Raw genomic sequence first — 14,009 nt, forward strand, 5'->3', positions numbered from 1 at the left:
TTACATCCACACATCTATAGATAACTGAAGCATATGGGTGCTTAAACCGAATTATTCCCTTTGGCTATTATACTCATTACATCCTGGCAGTTAGAGTTCACCTGCTTCTATTTCACCAGAACGTGTGAGTTGCACATTCCATATATGACTTAGCAGGAGCGCACCCTGAATCCAATTTTTTTCACCGAATGATAGTTGTAGGGCAGTCAAGAGGTCTTATTTGGTCTTATGGATGATTATCTTTCTCAATGGAATGCCGAAGAGGATGCTAATTGATGTTTGTAGTATTCTGTATCTAGGGGCATAACTCTAAGTTGGGTCTTTTTTTTTTTTATTACATTTATTTATTTATTTATTGCTGTGTTGGGTCTTTGTTTCTGTGCGAGGGCTTTCTCTAGTTGTGGCAAGCGGGGGTCCCTCTTCATCGAGGTGCACGGGCCTCTCACTATCGCGGCCTCTCTTGTTGCGGAGCACGGGCTCCAGATGTGCAGGCTCAGTAGTCGTGGCTCACGGGCCCAGTTGCTCTGCGGCATGTGGGATCTTCCCAGACCAGGGCTTAAACCCATATACCCTGCATTGGCCGGCAGCTTCTCTACCACTGCGCCACCAGGGAAGCCCTCTAAGTTGGGTCTTTAGCTAATGCATAAATCCGTATCACATAAATATACCCTTTCTCTTCCGTTTTTTCTCACATATATTCCTCGAGTTTGAATCATGCCTCCGCTTAGCTATGAGGCCTTGGGCGGGTTGCCTTACCTTTCTGAGCTCCAATCCTTTGTGAAATGGGATACCACATTTTCTGGAGTTGTGTGGATTTAGGGAGATGCGTGAACTTCCCAGGCATCTGGCTGAGGACACGTCAGGAGCTTGGTGTCCACTGGAAGCTGAGCAGCTGTAGCATCAGCCACTCCTCTGTCACCCAACTCACACTCTCGGTGAATCTCTTCTTCTCAGGGGTGCTTTCACAGGAGTGCTGCTTGGCGTGGGTCATCCAGGCACCAGCCACTCCCGTGTTCTCTGCCTCCTGACCAGGTGTCTGTTTCCACCTTGCAGGGTAGAGACGGCAGTCTGAGCTCTCCAGGAAGAACCCACTCCCCCAGAAGCATTAGTGGGCCATGTGCTTTCACTGAGGATTTAGCACCGAAGAGAACAGAGGAGGTTTGCCTGGCCCGATCTTCAAAGAAACAATCCAGACCAAACAAAACCTAGAAATATGCCTCAGACACTTCTGATCTCTATAGTTTACTTGGCGACCACACAGCTGGGCTTGTTGCCTATTCTGGTCCTTTCTTCTCCAATGCAGAGCCCAGTCATGCTGGTTCCTCCTCAAGAACAATGCAAATTCCTTTTCTTGTCTTATCTCCAGAAATTTGATTATCATCCTTTGTTATATGTTAGACACTTGGACCTTCACCCTTTGATAAGTAGCTTATCAAAAGATTTCTTGCTTTAAAATGCAGCATTCTCTGGTACACTGAAATTTCCCCAGGTGATTCCCTATGGAGATTGAAAAGTGGGGCTGACCTTTGTTTCTTTGGTATCGAGTGGGCCAGAGAGGCAGCCAGTGTTAAAGTAGGACCCTGGGGCCAGAGGTGGTGGCGATGCTGGCATGAGAACACAAGGCCACTCTCTACCACTTCTTTCCGCCCCTGGATTCTCTGAGTGCAGAAAAGGGGAGGGGAAAGATGGGGGAGGGGTCCGATTTGAACTTCCATTGGGTGTGGACTAGTCAAAGTGTTCCTCTCTCCATCTCGAGAGGCAAGAGGTCTAACTTGATGTGACCGCAGTATAGTACCTGGGCCATAGTAGGTGCTCAATAAAAGTATCTCCATTTTCTCCCAGTCATAATAAACATTGCCTTCACTCTCCACAAACCTGATCAAAAAGTAACCAAGACAATAAGAAGCCCAGGGCTGACCTGTGGTCAAGCTCATTCTCCAGGGCCATCAAAGCCTTGCCATCCCGTGGTCAAAAAAACCTCCTTGAAATGAGATTGACATATACAGAAAGCCTTGGGTACATTTTGTTTTCACAAAATAACACTCACCCTCTTGTTTCTTTGAGCTAAATGACATGATGATTCTCAAAGGAATCCTTACAATTCTCTCTGGTAAGTTTGAATGCCTCCTGTAATTGAGTTAAACAGCTTTTAGGTACCACAGAGAAGTTTGTTACTCACAGAAGTAAAATGGATCCCCATACTTGAAGCTGGGGACCTCTTAAGGTCCATCCGAGGCTCCTTGTGACCACATGACTTTCTCTTTCCCCAAACTGCCATGAAGGGGCAGTCATTACATGAGCTCTCACACCATTTGCTGCTGCTCTGTTTACGGTTCCTTTATTTACATAACTAGAGATTCAACATCCTAACATGTTTTGCAAGCTGTCATGACATGAGAAGCTAGTAATCTGCTCTGTTTTGCTTGCTAACATATTTTTGACATATTTTAGTTTTTGATTATAAGATTGCCTCTTTGCCTGCTACCATCTGTCTCGACTCAGTGCAACTCTGGCATTTACAAAAACAGTGGGGTGTAGTATTTCTTATCTACTTGAACTCTACCAGAAACATGCTATTTTCAGTCTTAACCAATATGTCATGCTTTCACACACGAAGTCTGAAATGTTTGATATCTTGTGAGATCTGCCAGGGATAAGGAACATATCTTCATATCCAATTTGGCTGAGATGAGAAATGCCCTAATGAGGAGAAAGGAGCAAGATCCAGCTTCTAAACAGAGGTGGCTCTTTATCTGGTCTACATCCTCTTGACTATGCTTATCCCTTTATCAGCATGATTAAGATCTTCTGTGGAAATACATCTTCTTTTGGACTTTGTAAGTTCCCAGTGGCCAACATTCTTGAGGCATATTTTTCAGCATGAAATAGTTATCCACCAACATTTGGCAACAAGGCATCTTCTACATGGTGTCCCTTTTTCATTCCTATCTTTACTCATTAGGGAAAGTTATCCCAGGTTGGACCCAAAGGATTAGCTTGGTTCCTGTCTCTGCTGACAGCACAGAGGAATGTGACACTATATTCAAACAACATGTTGGAGGAAAGGCCAAAAAAAAAAAAAAAAAATACGCACAAGCCTAACATGCATCTCTTCAACACCAAGATTAGATGAATTTATTATGCTCCTGGATCACACCCCATAGGCCAAGAAGCTGTCAGCTGTTGACATTTTCTTTTCTCTCCATGTTCTAAGTGTAAATATATTTGTCAAGGGAATATAGCATACGCCTGGTTCAGTATATGCCCATTTCATCAGAAGGAAAGATCTGATTATCTGTAATCACAGTCAACATCTTTGTTGCTTTAAGAAAGGAGTGAGCTGAAGCCTGGATTTACATATGGATCTGGTACCTTTTCAGATTCAGGTTTTTTTTTAATCATTAATTATATTCACCATACTGTCTAAAGCCAAGTTTTTTTTTTTTTAATTTGTACAGTTTTTAATGGTACTTTCCATTTACAGTTATTACAAAATATTGGCTATATTGGATTTTGGTGCTAAACACATCAACTGAAATCATTACCGTCGAAGAGATCAAAGAAGGAGGCATTTTGGACATCCAACTCCAATGTGTTGTGGCTACAAATTGAGTCCATGCTGACCCGGGTCCTTGATGCCCTTCTTTACCAGGTTAATGAGGACAGTGGCAACTGTGGAACTGAGAAAAAAAGGCTGAGATTGAGTCTCTGGGTAATTTTGATTGTGAGTTTCTGGGGAGCAGGGATCTTGTCTTACCTCCTCATCCTTTGTTGAACTAAGAGGGACTGAGGACTATAGTCAAGCTCTTAATTCATCAACATGTGCTTAATTGAACTTCCATGGTGACATCACTGTGGGTGGATTTTAAAAAAATACAGAGAGCAGATTCCCCATGCTTGAAAGATTTACAATCCAGCTAGGAAGCCATGAATTGCTAAGCTAGGCTATAAGGGCAATGGGAATTTAGAGAAAGGAGATAATGGTGCAGATTAGGCTGGGATTTTTGGAAGAGGGGCTTGGTCTGTGACCAGAAGACTGACCAGGATTGAGGTAAGTGGAGGGAAAGAAGGAAGAGCGTGTGAAGAGTAGGAATAAATAGACAATAGATGTGAAAAATGAAGTAAAAGGATGGACTAGATGTGCAAAGGAGGATGACTTGGATTCACTGACAGAAACAGGTCAAAGCTGAATGGGTAGTTGGGCAAGATTAAAACATTCTTGAAAGTCTAAGGAATACTCATCTTTTTCTGGAAGATAATAGACCATTATTTCAGGTTCTCATAAGCAGGAGACAAGGTAAAAGTGGTGTTTTTTTTTTTAGAAACACTATAAAGGAGAAAATCAGATGGATAAGAGGTACCATGGAGAAAAAGCAGTGATTCTAGAATCAACATAAAAAGAGCCTGGATTAAATAAAGATAATAATACTTAAAGCAATAACTTTCTTGTATAGGGCATCTAATATATTTCAGGTGTGTTTAGTCACTGATAACGACACCAGCAAACATCCTACAACAACTTGAAAGTATACTTACCCTCAAATTAAAGAAGGAAAAAGAAATTTCGGAAAAGCCAAGTAAGTTGGTCTAGGCTACATAGCTAGTAAGTGGCAGAAAAGGATTCAAGTGCCATTTAAACCACGCTCTTTTTCACTACATTACTCTGGGAGTCACTGGTATTTACTGAATGAGGAAATGATGTGAAATAATTGTTTTATAAAGATGAACATGGTGGCCATATACAGGAGGGATTAGAGAGAGGAGAGACCAGAGGTAGTAGATGAAAAGGACCTCCCTCGGGTCCTGTCATTGGAAATAGAAAGGAAAGAATAAACGTAAGAAACACTGCCAAGCAAGAACATGGGGCCTGGTGACTGACGGTGTAAATTATTGAAAGGCAGAGGAGAGTGAGGACGGGGGAAAAAACCCTTCTTGTTGGGTGGTGAGGCCACTGGTGACCTTTGGAACACATTTTCAGTAAAAGGATATTGATGGGAGCCAGCCTGCAGGTGAGGAAGGAGCGAGTCAGTGGTCAGGAAGTGGAGGATGTGGGAGCAGACCACAGGGCTGAGAAATTTGGAAGAAAATAAAGGAAATAAATAAAACAGTCTTGGGAGGAGGTTTCGGAGTCAGGAAAAATGATTTTTTTTTTTTTTTTCGGTACGCAGGCCTCTCACTGCTGTGGCCTCTCCCGTTGTGGAGCACAGGCTCCGGACGTGCAGGCCCAGCGGCCATGGCTCACCGGCCCAGCCGCTCCACTGTATGTGGGATCTTCCCTGACTGGGGCACGAACCCGTGTCCCTGGCGTCGGCAGGCAGACTCTCAACCACTGCACCACCAGGGAAGCCCGATTTTTTTTTTTTTTTTTTGAAGAGGGGAAAACCTGTGCACATTTGAAGACAGAGAACAGTATGAAGATAGGTGGGGGAAAAAATTAAAGGAGCTAGAGAAAAAGGGGCCTCTGTACATGGAAGGGGTCAAAGGAGGTGGGAGGGGCTGGGTTAGAATTGTTGAACTGCCCAATAGAACTTTGAGGAGAGTGTTCTGTATCTGTTCTATACGGTCGCCACTAGCCCTGTTAAACAGCTGAACGCTTGAACTGTTCCTAGTAAGAATGAGAAATTGAATTTTAAACTTTGCTTAATTTAAATTGATTTAAATCTAAGTAGCCACATATGGTAGCCAGTGGCTACCATGTTGGACAGCACACTCCCTTAGAGAAACAAAGGTCTTGTCTCCTGGACAAGGAAAACAAACTCTCCCTCTGATTCAGTAAAAGACAGCAGAGAGCGAGACAAACCAGGGATATTTCACATGCAGCGGAGGAAAAGTGAGTTTGTCCCTGCCACGTGACCTTGATTTTCATCGGTTATAGCTTGGTGATAGCCACATTGCTAGAGCATTAGATGAGGAGAGCCCACCTGAGTGATAAGGGATTTGAAATTCACATCCCCGTGTAGATGTCAAGGTCTGAGCTGTAGTCTGTATTGACCAGATGAATTGAAGAATTGCCAGATCTCACGTGGCACCACCAATACTCATCCTCAGCCTGTCTGCAGTGCTTGATCAAGATGCTCCTTGTTCACGCGAAAGGGAGATGGAGACGACGCTGGTAGGTTCCTTGGGACGAGGACCATTTTTGGAACAGGTTTTCCTGGTGTCTGAGTGATGACAAAGCCCTCCTCTGATTTCCTAGTCCCCATCCTGCTTCCACATCTCATGGGCACTTTGGATTTGGATATTTTAAAGCCAAAAGGAGGTGATTCCCCTCAGAATGGTTTCACTTTGGACATAGTAAAAGCTTTCTCAAAGAATTTCCCTCCCAGAGAAGGGAGTGTGTGTCCTGCCCTGGATTCTGCAGGTAAACAAAGAGGGAGCCCCCGATGGGCGCCCACTGCTTCCCTGAGACAGCTTCACCCATCATCGTTTCACCGGCGCGCCATCCCCTGGATCATGGCGTGTGTTGTTTGGGCTGTTTTTCATAGCCTCCACAGCTGGGAATTCAAGATGCTATACTTAGGCAGAAGTCCATGAAGGAATTAATTGATATGAGCCAGAAGTTGATTGCCATTTAAGTACTCAGCCTCCACCATTGCCAAGTTTCCCTCTTTGCAGAAAGACCTGAGCTTGCCTGCAAACTGGCTCATTCAGGATGCGAGCACAAGATGGAATTCAACCTTTAATATGCTGCATCACCTGCTTGGAAATAAAGGGGCTCTGCGTCTTTCCCCCAGTTGACAGCTGACTTCATTACAAAGGAATCTGAAGGAGACGGGGCTCCTCCTTGGCCCTGCAAGGTGCTCACCCGGAAATGCAGTGCCAACCAGACCTAAGTCTTGGAATTCTGCCAGAAACTGACGCCGGGTCATTTTACCCTAAATCATTCCTCTTTCTCGAACTCTGGGCGTTTGCAGTACCTTTGGTAGTGCTCCCTCCAGACAAGGGAGACGGTAAGAGGCTCCGGCCTGCTGAAGCTGAGTGGAGAAGCGTTTGCAGGTATTCTCTAATGGATCTGGAGTTTCAAACGTCCTTTCTCAAGGGTTCTGCAATGTTGCACCCCGACAGGCACAAAGCAGGGCTGCCGTGCTCTGTAGAGTGGAACTTGAGGGTTCATCGGAATCCTTGTCCAAGTTCTGGAACAGACCCAGCGCTGCTTCAAGGAGCCTAACCCAGCCTGGGGGGGACCCCTGGGGGCCGCCTCTGGGGTCTTTACCTTCCATTTGGGCTGGAACACTGGTTAAGCTTATCAACCTTCAAAGCAGAATGTCAACCCTCTCACCCATTTACATGATTTCCAAAGCATATTTAACCTAGCCTCCATTAGCCACAGAGAATATAGCATATCTGACTTGCAACAGAGAATATTGACTTTATTATTTTTTTATCCTTCATCATTAAAAAAACAATCGATCTGACATCTAAATATCTGGGAACAAGGGCGGGCTTTATAGAACACATCCATTTGGTACATTACTGTTCTACGTGAAGCAATAGAAATATGAAGGTCACAAAGCAACATCAAAACTGCATAGATGCTCACATACACAAATTGTATAATAATTTTAAACAAACATTTTAAATAGTCTGGAATGAAAATAATTGGAAAAAAATAATGCTTGATGCTGAAGGTCAAAACAGGCAATCCAAGAGTAGGGCCTGGCCCGAAAGTCTATCTCATATGGCCTGCACAGCGGGGGTCAGCAGAGCTTGAATAACAAACGGAGCAGGCTGCCAACATTCAGAAATTGGCACATGGCACATAACCACCCGGATTGCTGGCTTCTCCTGAGACACTGGGCGACCTGGCCTTGGCAGGTGATGGGTGATTTGCTCTCTGGGTGGCCAGAGTTCCCATGGGGCCAGATTTCTCACTCATAAAGCTTGTAATCCTGAATCAGGGGTAAGGGTGTCATGTGGGGTTCTGGGTCATTTTCCCCCTTTCCCCTTCTTCTGAAACTTGCCATAGGTTATGTTACTTTAGAGTTAAAATAAGCATTACACGCCCAGTTGTTAAAAAGTAATGTTGAGGAAAGAGAGTTTGAGGTCCATATTTCTCTACTCTTTGGATGTTATTTTCAAATTTCTAGTCTTGAGCCCAGTATACTTATGTGTGAATGGAGCCTGGCCTAGTGGGTCTCAGACATGGCTACACTAGGATCACAGGGGGCACGTTTGCACTCTAGACCAGTTAAGTCAGCCTCTCTGGGGGTGGGATTCAGGCAATAGAGTTTTTTAGGGGAATTCCCTGGCGGTCCAGTGTTTAGGACTTGGCGCTTTCACTGCCGGGGCCCAGGGGTTCAATTCCTGGTCGGGGAACTAAGATCCCACAAGCCACACAGTGAGCCCAAAATACACGCACGCGCACACACACACACACACACACACACACACACATGAATCTTGCAGGCAATAGAGTTTTAAAGTTTTCCAGATAATTCTAATGTACAAAGGTCCTTGAACAATCATAGAGAATTTTATATGAGAGCAGTTTCTCAGAGTTGGCACTGTTGACATTTGGGACCTGATAATTCTTTGCTCTGGGGACCTGTCCTGTGGATTGTAGGATGTTTATTTCAGCAGCATCTCTGGCCTCTACCCGTAGGTGCAGCCACACTCCTCCAGATGACAGCCACTGCATGAGATCATAAAATTAGGGTCAGGAACAGTAGCCATTGTATTGGCCACCTGACTGCATATAAAGTCACTGAGAAATTTCTTTTGGAATTGAGTGATAGGGAAAAAGATCTCTTGTAAGCAAGTGGTATAATCCTTCCTTTCTGTTGCTGTTTTCCCCTTTACTACCAGGAAGCTCAAAGCCAGTGCGAAAATGCATTCAAAACCAAAATTAAAGCAGAAAACAAGCCAACCGCTTTACTGTATTTTCTCTTCTCTGCACGATGCTGCTTTCCTTATTAACGTTTTGTTTTAGTAAAATATAACCCACTCATTAATAACCTGAGGTTTTAAAGCTTTTTTAAAAATCATCGTGTGGCTATTTCATTTTAAACGCAAAATCCTTGAATAGACCAGAGATCTTAATTTTTTTAAATATAGCTGAGTATTTTAATTATGAATGTACTTGCATATTCTTAGCATACTTCATTATTTATGTAGCTGGTGGAAAAGCTTTTAATTAAATAGCATGCTGGCAATCCACTGTGAAATGTATAGATGTAGGTCTTCCTAGCATTAAAAAACTAAACACACACACACGATACATTCTGGCAAGCAAACGTACATTAATTACCAGGAGGTACCTGTTCCTGAATGATCCTAAAATTTGACCAAACTTTCTTTTATTGGTATCAAAATAAGTAATATAATTTGCCAGCACTCTGCATGGCTATTCACATTCAATGCACTCAACTAATTTGGAAATGGGGTAGAACAGTGGGTCTCAAAGTGTGGCCCTCCAAAGTGTGGAACACGATCCCCAGCTGGGAATGTCCTAGAACTGCAAACATTTGAGCCCCACCAGGTCTACTGACTCAGCAATTCCGGGTGTCAGGTCCACTACCCTATGATGTAACAAGCCCTCCAGGTGATCCTGACACAGGCTAGGGTTTGAGCGCCATGGGGTGAGGCTTACACCTTGCGTGGCTTGTATCTGGGTTTCATTCATGGTTCCCCTGGTGACAGGTGGTCACAATAAAGTGAATCAGTCCATGCTTTAGCTTCTCCATCAAAAAAAGTGCTGTGAAGATTCTCGCTTGTTTAAAGAGCTGCTTGAGGTCCTCAGAGTTTCAAAGAGGGTGAGAGTCACAGTGGGTGAAGTACTTTAAACAGGATGTGGATCAAAGTTGCTCACTAATATCAGGTCTATATTTACTGATTTTGGCTAAACATGTATATTAGGGCTCAATGTACACATGGCTATTCTCTCCCCCCCCCCAAAAAAAAGCCTCTGAGATTCGAGTGCCTATTCATTCACCATTTTGTGGCAAGCCATGGTGTGAGCAACCAGTGAGCAAACTTCCAGGCAACACCCCGTGCCTGTGTGAAGGCCTATGACCAAGCCGCGTCACCTCTCCGGGATAGCGTCACCTCTCCGGGCTGGGGGACTGAGGCCCGGAGGTGGCTGATGTGGAGAAGATCACACTGAGAGTCTGCGCTCTGTGCCAGTGCGAGGCTCCCAGGCTCCCCGCTCTGTGCTTTGTCTTCTGAATGAACAGAGCTGCTTCTTAAGTACACATAAGCCAAACTGCCTCTCAAATTGCAGCCATCTACTTTGAGTTCAGATTTGCACAGCATGACATGAATTGGGCTGCAAATTATGCAGAAAACAGCCATCACATCCATCTGTGATGTCAAAATGCTCCAGTACAATGTGACCTGGTAGGATCTGCAAGAGGAAGAAGTACATCGGGTCTGATTCCTTCCCTATGCGATGTGATGAATCTCTTCCCAGCTGCCTTTGGCCCAGTGTGGAAAGGTTAAATATGATTGAGGTTATGCCTGGGATATTCTCAAGAGCAGAACTCATTTCCAAGGGTGCAGGCAATTAGATTTTTTTAATGGCAGAGTAACTAGAAAAAGAAAACACACAAATACACTCACACCTAATGGTAAACTGAATTTATTTCCTCTTGGAAAACAATTCCAGTAATCTCCAGGTTCAGACCGCAGAGTAAACATTAATAACAGTAACATACAGGTTAGTTCAACTGATTCAAGAATTTGGCTGTGTGAAATCATTAAGGAAAACCTTGAACACTCAAAGCTTCAAATGTATCCAGGAAAAAAAAATTCTTTGACAGTCTACATAACAACTATTGCATATATAGTGATGCTACCTGTCACATTGCAAGGCTTACAAATATATATACGGGCCTTATCCAGCTGTGGGGTTCTGTGAGAACATCTCTTCATGGTTTGCAAGAATCTTCAGCAATAAAAAATAGTCTTGGGTTTAACTGTTGATATACCAAAAGAGAAATTCTAGGCTTAAGTGTTAAGAAAAGGAAGTCCAAACATAGTCTCCTGTGTAACAGGGTTGTTTTAATCTGTCTTCCTTGAAAATACTTTCTCTTAAGCCATTTTGCTCACATTTTAAAAAAAATCTTGCCTGAATAGGGCCCAAGTCCACTTGTCTTTATAAGACCATTTTAGTATCAGACGACATAATACATGTGAGACACTTTATATACAGGGGGTCTATCCGGTGCTCAAAAGTTCAAACACATGAACATCCAACAGTTTTGATAATACAAGTTTTATGGTACAATACAATGTTTCTGAATAATATACATTAACAATGAAAGTTTCGTGCAAAGAGTAAAATATGTTCCCTTTTTGTGCCACAAAAGTCATTCTCCTTGAGAGACCGTGCTTGCACTAACTGCTGTGTTGGGTCATCGTATGATTCTGTAATGAAAGAGGGGGAAAAAAAAAAAACCTTAAGTGATTGTATTTTCATCAAACCAAGTATCTATAAATGCTGATTGATTTATAATGACCTAAATACTATATTTCTGCACCCGGATGCATCGGTGCTCATGGGACCGGCTCCTCCCCTCCCCCAGTGGGAGCCAGGATGGAAGGGCGGGGCCAGGGGTCTCCCCTTTCTCTGCCTCTGTTTTGCTTCCCTGGAGGACCGCCCCCCCACCCTACCTTCCACCATCTCTTCTTATCAGAATACGACCATCTTTTCAAATGCCTGGGTAGCACTATTTTAACAGTTACATTTATCTGCGCGTCATTTCCATTCATTACAGATGTTTTTGTTCTATTCACTCTTAGAAGGTGAACGTCTTAACAGCAGAGGCTCTATCTGTCCCTGAACATAGACTTTACGGGCAAGAACGGCCTGGCCGACAACTGACAGGAAGCTTCTCCAGTTCCTCTCCTTGGGGTGGGCCTGGTGCTGGGTCCCATCCTGGCTCAGGAGCAGATCACAGCAGCCTGCAACCTCCCCCGTCCCCAGCGGGTGCAGCCCTTGTTGTATTCTGGTGGCCTCCTCTCCATCCACACAGCATGTCCCCTTTCTGAGCCAACATCCCGGTTCCAAAGTGTGAGCCGGCAACTGGGATTCCTGGGTAACTTATAACCACAAGCCAGGCCCTGGGGGTGAACACTGGGCTCCAGACCTGGGCCTGTGGCCTGCACGGGGGATGGTCACAGGTCTACGGGACTTTCATTCGGAGCAAACGCCTGGAGAAGGCCTGAGGTGCACCTTCCCTCTGCTGTGCCTCCCCTGAGCGTCGTTCTCCCACCTCTCCCAGTCGACCCCCTCCCCCATCCCTTCTGATCAGAACCTTGACCTCTACCACAAAATACTACCACTTCACGCTCATCCCGTCTAAAACTGCTTTCCCCCTTCTCTGATTTCCCACTGTGCTTTATACTGCTTATATTGTATGCATCTGGGGTCTTGTGGTTATTTGCAATTTCGGCTCTCTCCCTGTGTCTGTAATTTTGGTCTTCATTCATTTATTCATTCCTTCACAAGCATCTCTTGAATCCTGGTATCACCACCAGACATAGCCCCCAGGATTGCAGCACTCAGCAAAGAGGGTCTGGCCAACTGAACGACTGACAAGCTAGGCAAGGGCCACTGCCGGGAGAAGGACGGTCCCTGCCTTCACATCTTCAGAGTGCTCACAGTCTCAAGAAAGTCACGTGGGCACATGAAGGTAAAGCAACCTGGTGGGATTATATTAGAAATGACCATAGGAATATCATGCATGCCTAACCCTGCCTGGCCTTTGGGGAAGGCTTTGCAGTGGACGTAACTCGTGACATTTTAGTTGAGGCTGGAATAATATGAATGAATATGAATGAAGAGGCAATGGGGATGCAGGGCGGGCATTCCAGGCCAAAGACCCACGTGGGTAAAGGCAAAGAAGAATATGCAAGGTATGTTCGTGGACCTGCAACTCGTTCAGTTTGGTTGGAATCTTCTCAAGTGTCCAGAATCAAGCATGCTGATGAGAAATGAAGATAGAAGTTTGCGGCCAGATTATGAAGAGCCCTCTGTACCTGGCTTAGGAGTCCAGGCTTTGTCTTATAGGGAAAGAGGAGCTATGGAAAGTTTTCAACAGAGGGCTTTGTCTTAGAGATCTTTGTTATCTTTTCATCCCCCACCAAACTAGCAAAATGGCTGCCCAATGAGTAAAGGATGAAGGACCAGAGGCTTGGCTGCTCAGGGGTGCCCAACTGGGGCTACGAGCACCAAGGAAGGAGACATGAGTCTTGTGAAAAGGACCCAGGTCTTCCATTCCCGATTTCAAACTAAGCCCATTTTATAAGAAGATTGACAGCAAATAATGAGGATGTTATTTCACTCAGCCTTATTTAAAACATACCATTTTTATTAATTCAGCAAAAGACAAGCTGGATTTTTCTTTAGTAGTACTAGCCTAAAAGTACATACAGGAGCAGACCAGTTTTATGCCAACTCTTTTTTTCTTTGTATTGATTCTAAATAAATACTTCTGCAAATTATTTTTCACCAACAGGTAGACATAAAGGGTAATCAAAATACTGATGAGACTAAGAAACATTGCTATCCCCTTAAATATCAACATAATTATGATCAAAGAGGTTATAAACAGTAAAAAAGTTCAATTACTCAAAATGCACTGTCTAAACTTTTTCATGCATTTTCCTATCTCAAAGAGTCAAGCCTGATCTTATAGAAAGGTGCTTTTTTTTAATTAAAAAAAATTAAGAAAATAAATACAAGAATCTATGACAATAGTTATCCAAATGGTAGAACGTTGACAGGAGGATGTGTGATTAGTTTTTATCGCAAAGTAAAAAACAGAAATCAGTTTAATAACTTTATTTAAAAATATTTAAGTGCTTACTATAGACATTCCACATTCAATCGAATTTTAGTGGTTAATAAAGGAAGCTATACTGCAATCTAACCTGTGTTCTTCTATGTGCCTATATTAAGATACTACAGAACAAAAACCTAACACGAGTTGGCCATAATAGTTGGCAACAGTTGTTTCTTGGATGCTTTCATCCTAAACCAAAGCCATACAAGTCTCTTCGGAGGTGCA

At 43.8% G+C, this 14,009-nt stretch overlaps 1 protein-coding gene across 4 annotated transcripts in view; it reads right to left on the reverse strand.

The window, feature by feature from the left end:
* Window positions 1–10,560: 10,560 nt before the first annotated feature.
* Window positions 10,561–14,009, reverse strand: part of ZNF521 (zinc finger protein 521) — a 289,007-nt gene continuing 285,558 nt past the window's right edge. For all 4 annotated transcript variants that reach the window (XM_060119104.1, XM_060119098.1, XM_060119096.1 and 1 more), the window contains one exon: window positions 10,561–11,364. In XM_060119104.1, coding sequence (XP_059975087.1) covers window positions 11,335–11,364 — 30 coding nt within the window. In that variant the 3' untranslated portion in view covers window positions 10,561–11,334. The remainder of the gene's footprint in view (window positions 11,365–14,009) is intronic.

This window comes from Mesoplodon densirostris, chromosome 15 (genome assembly GCF_025265405.1).
Source record: "Mesoplodon densirostris isolate mMesDen1 chromosome 15, mMesDen1 primary haplotype, whole genome shotgun sequence".
NCBI lineage: Eukaryota > Metazoa > Chordata > Mammalia > Artiodactyla > Ziphiidae > Mesoplodon > Mesoplodon densirostris.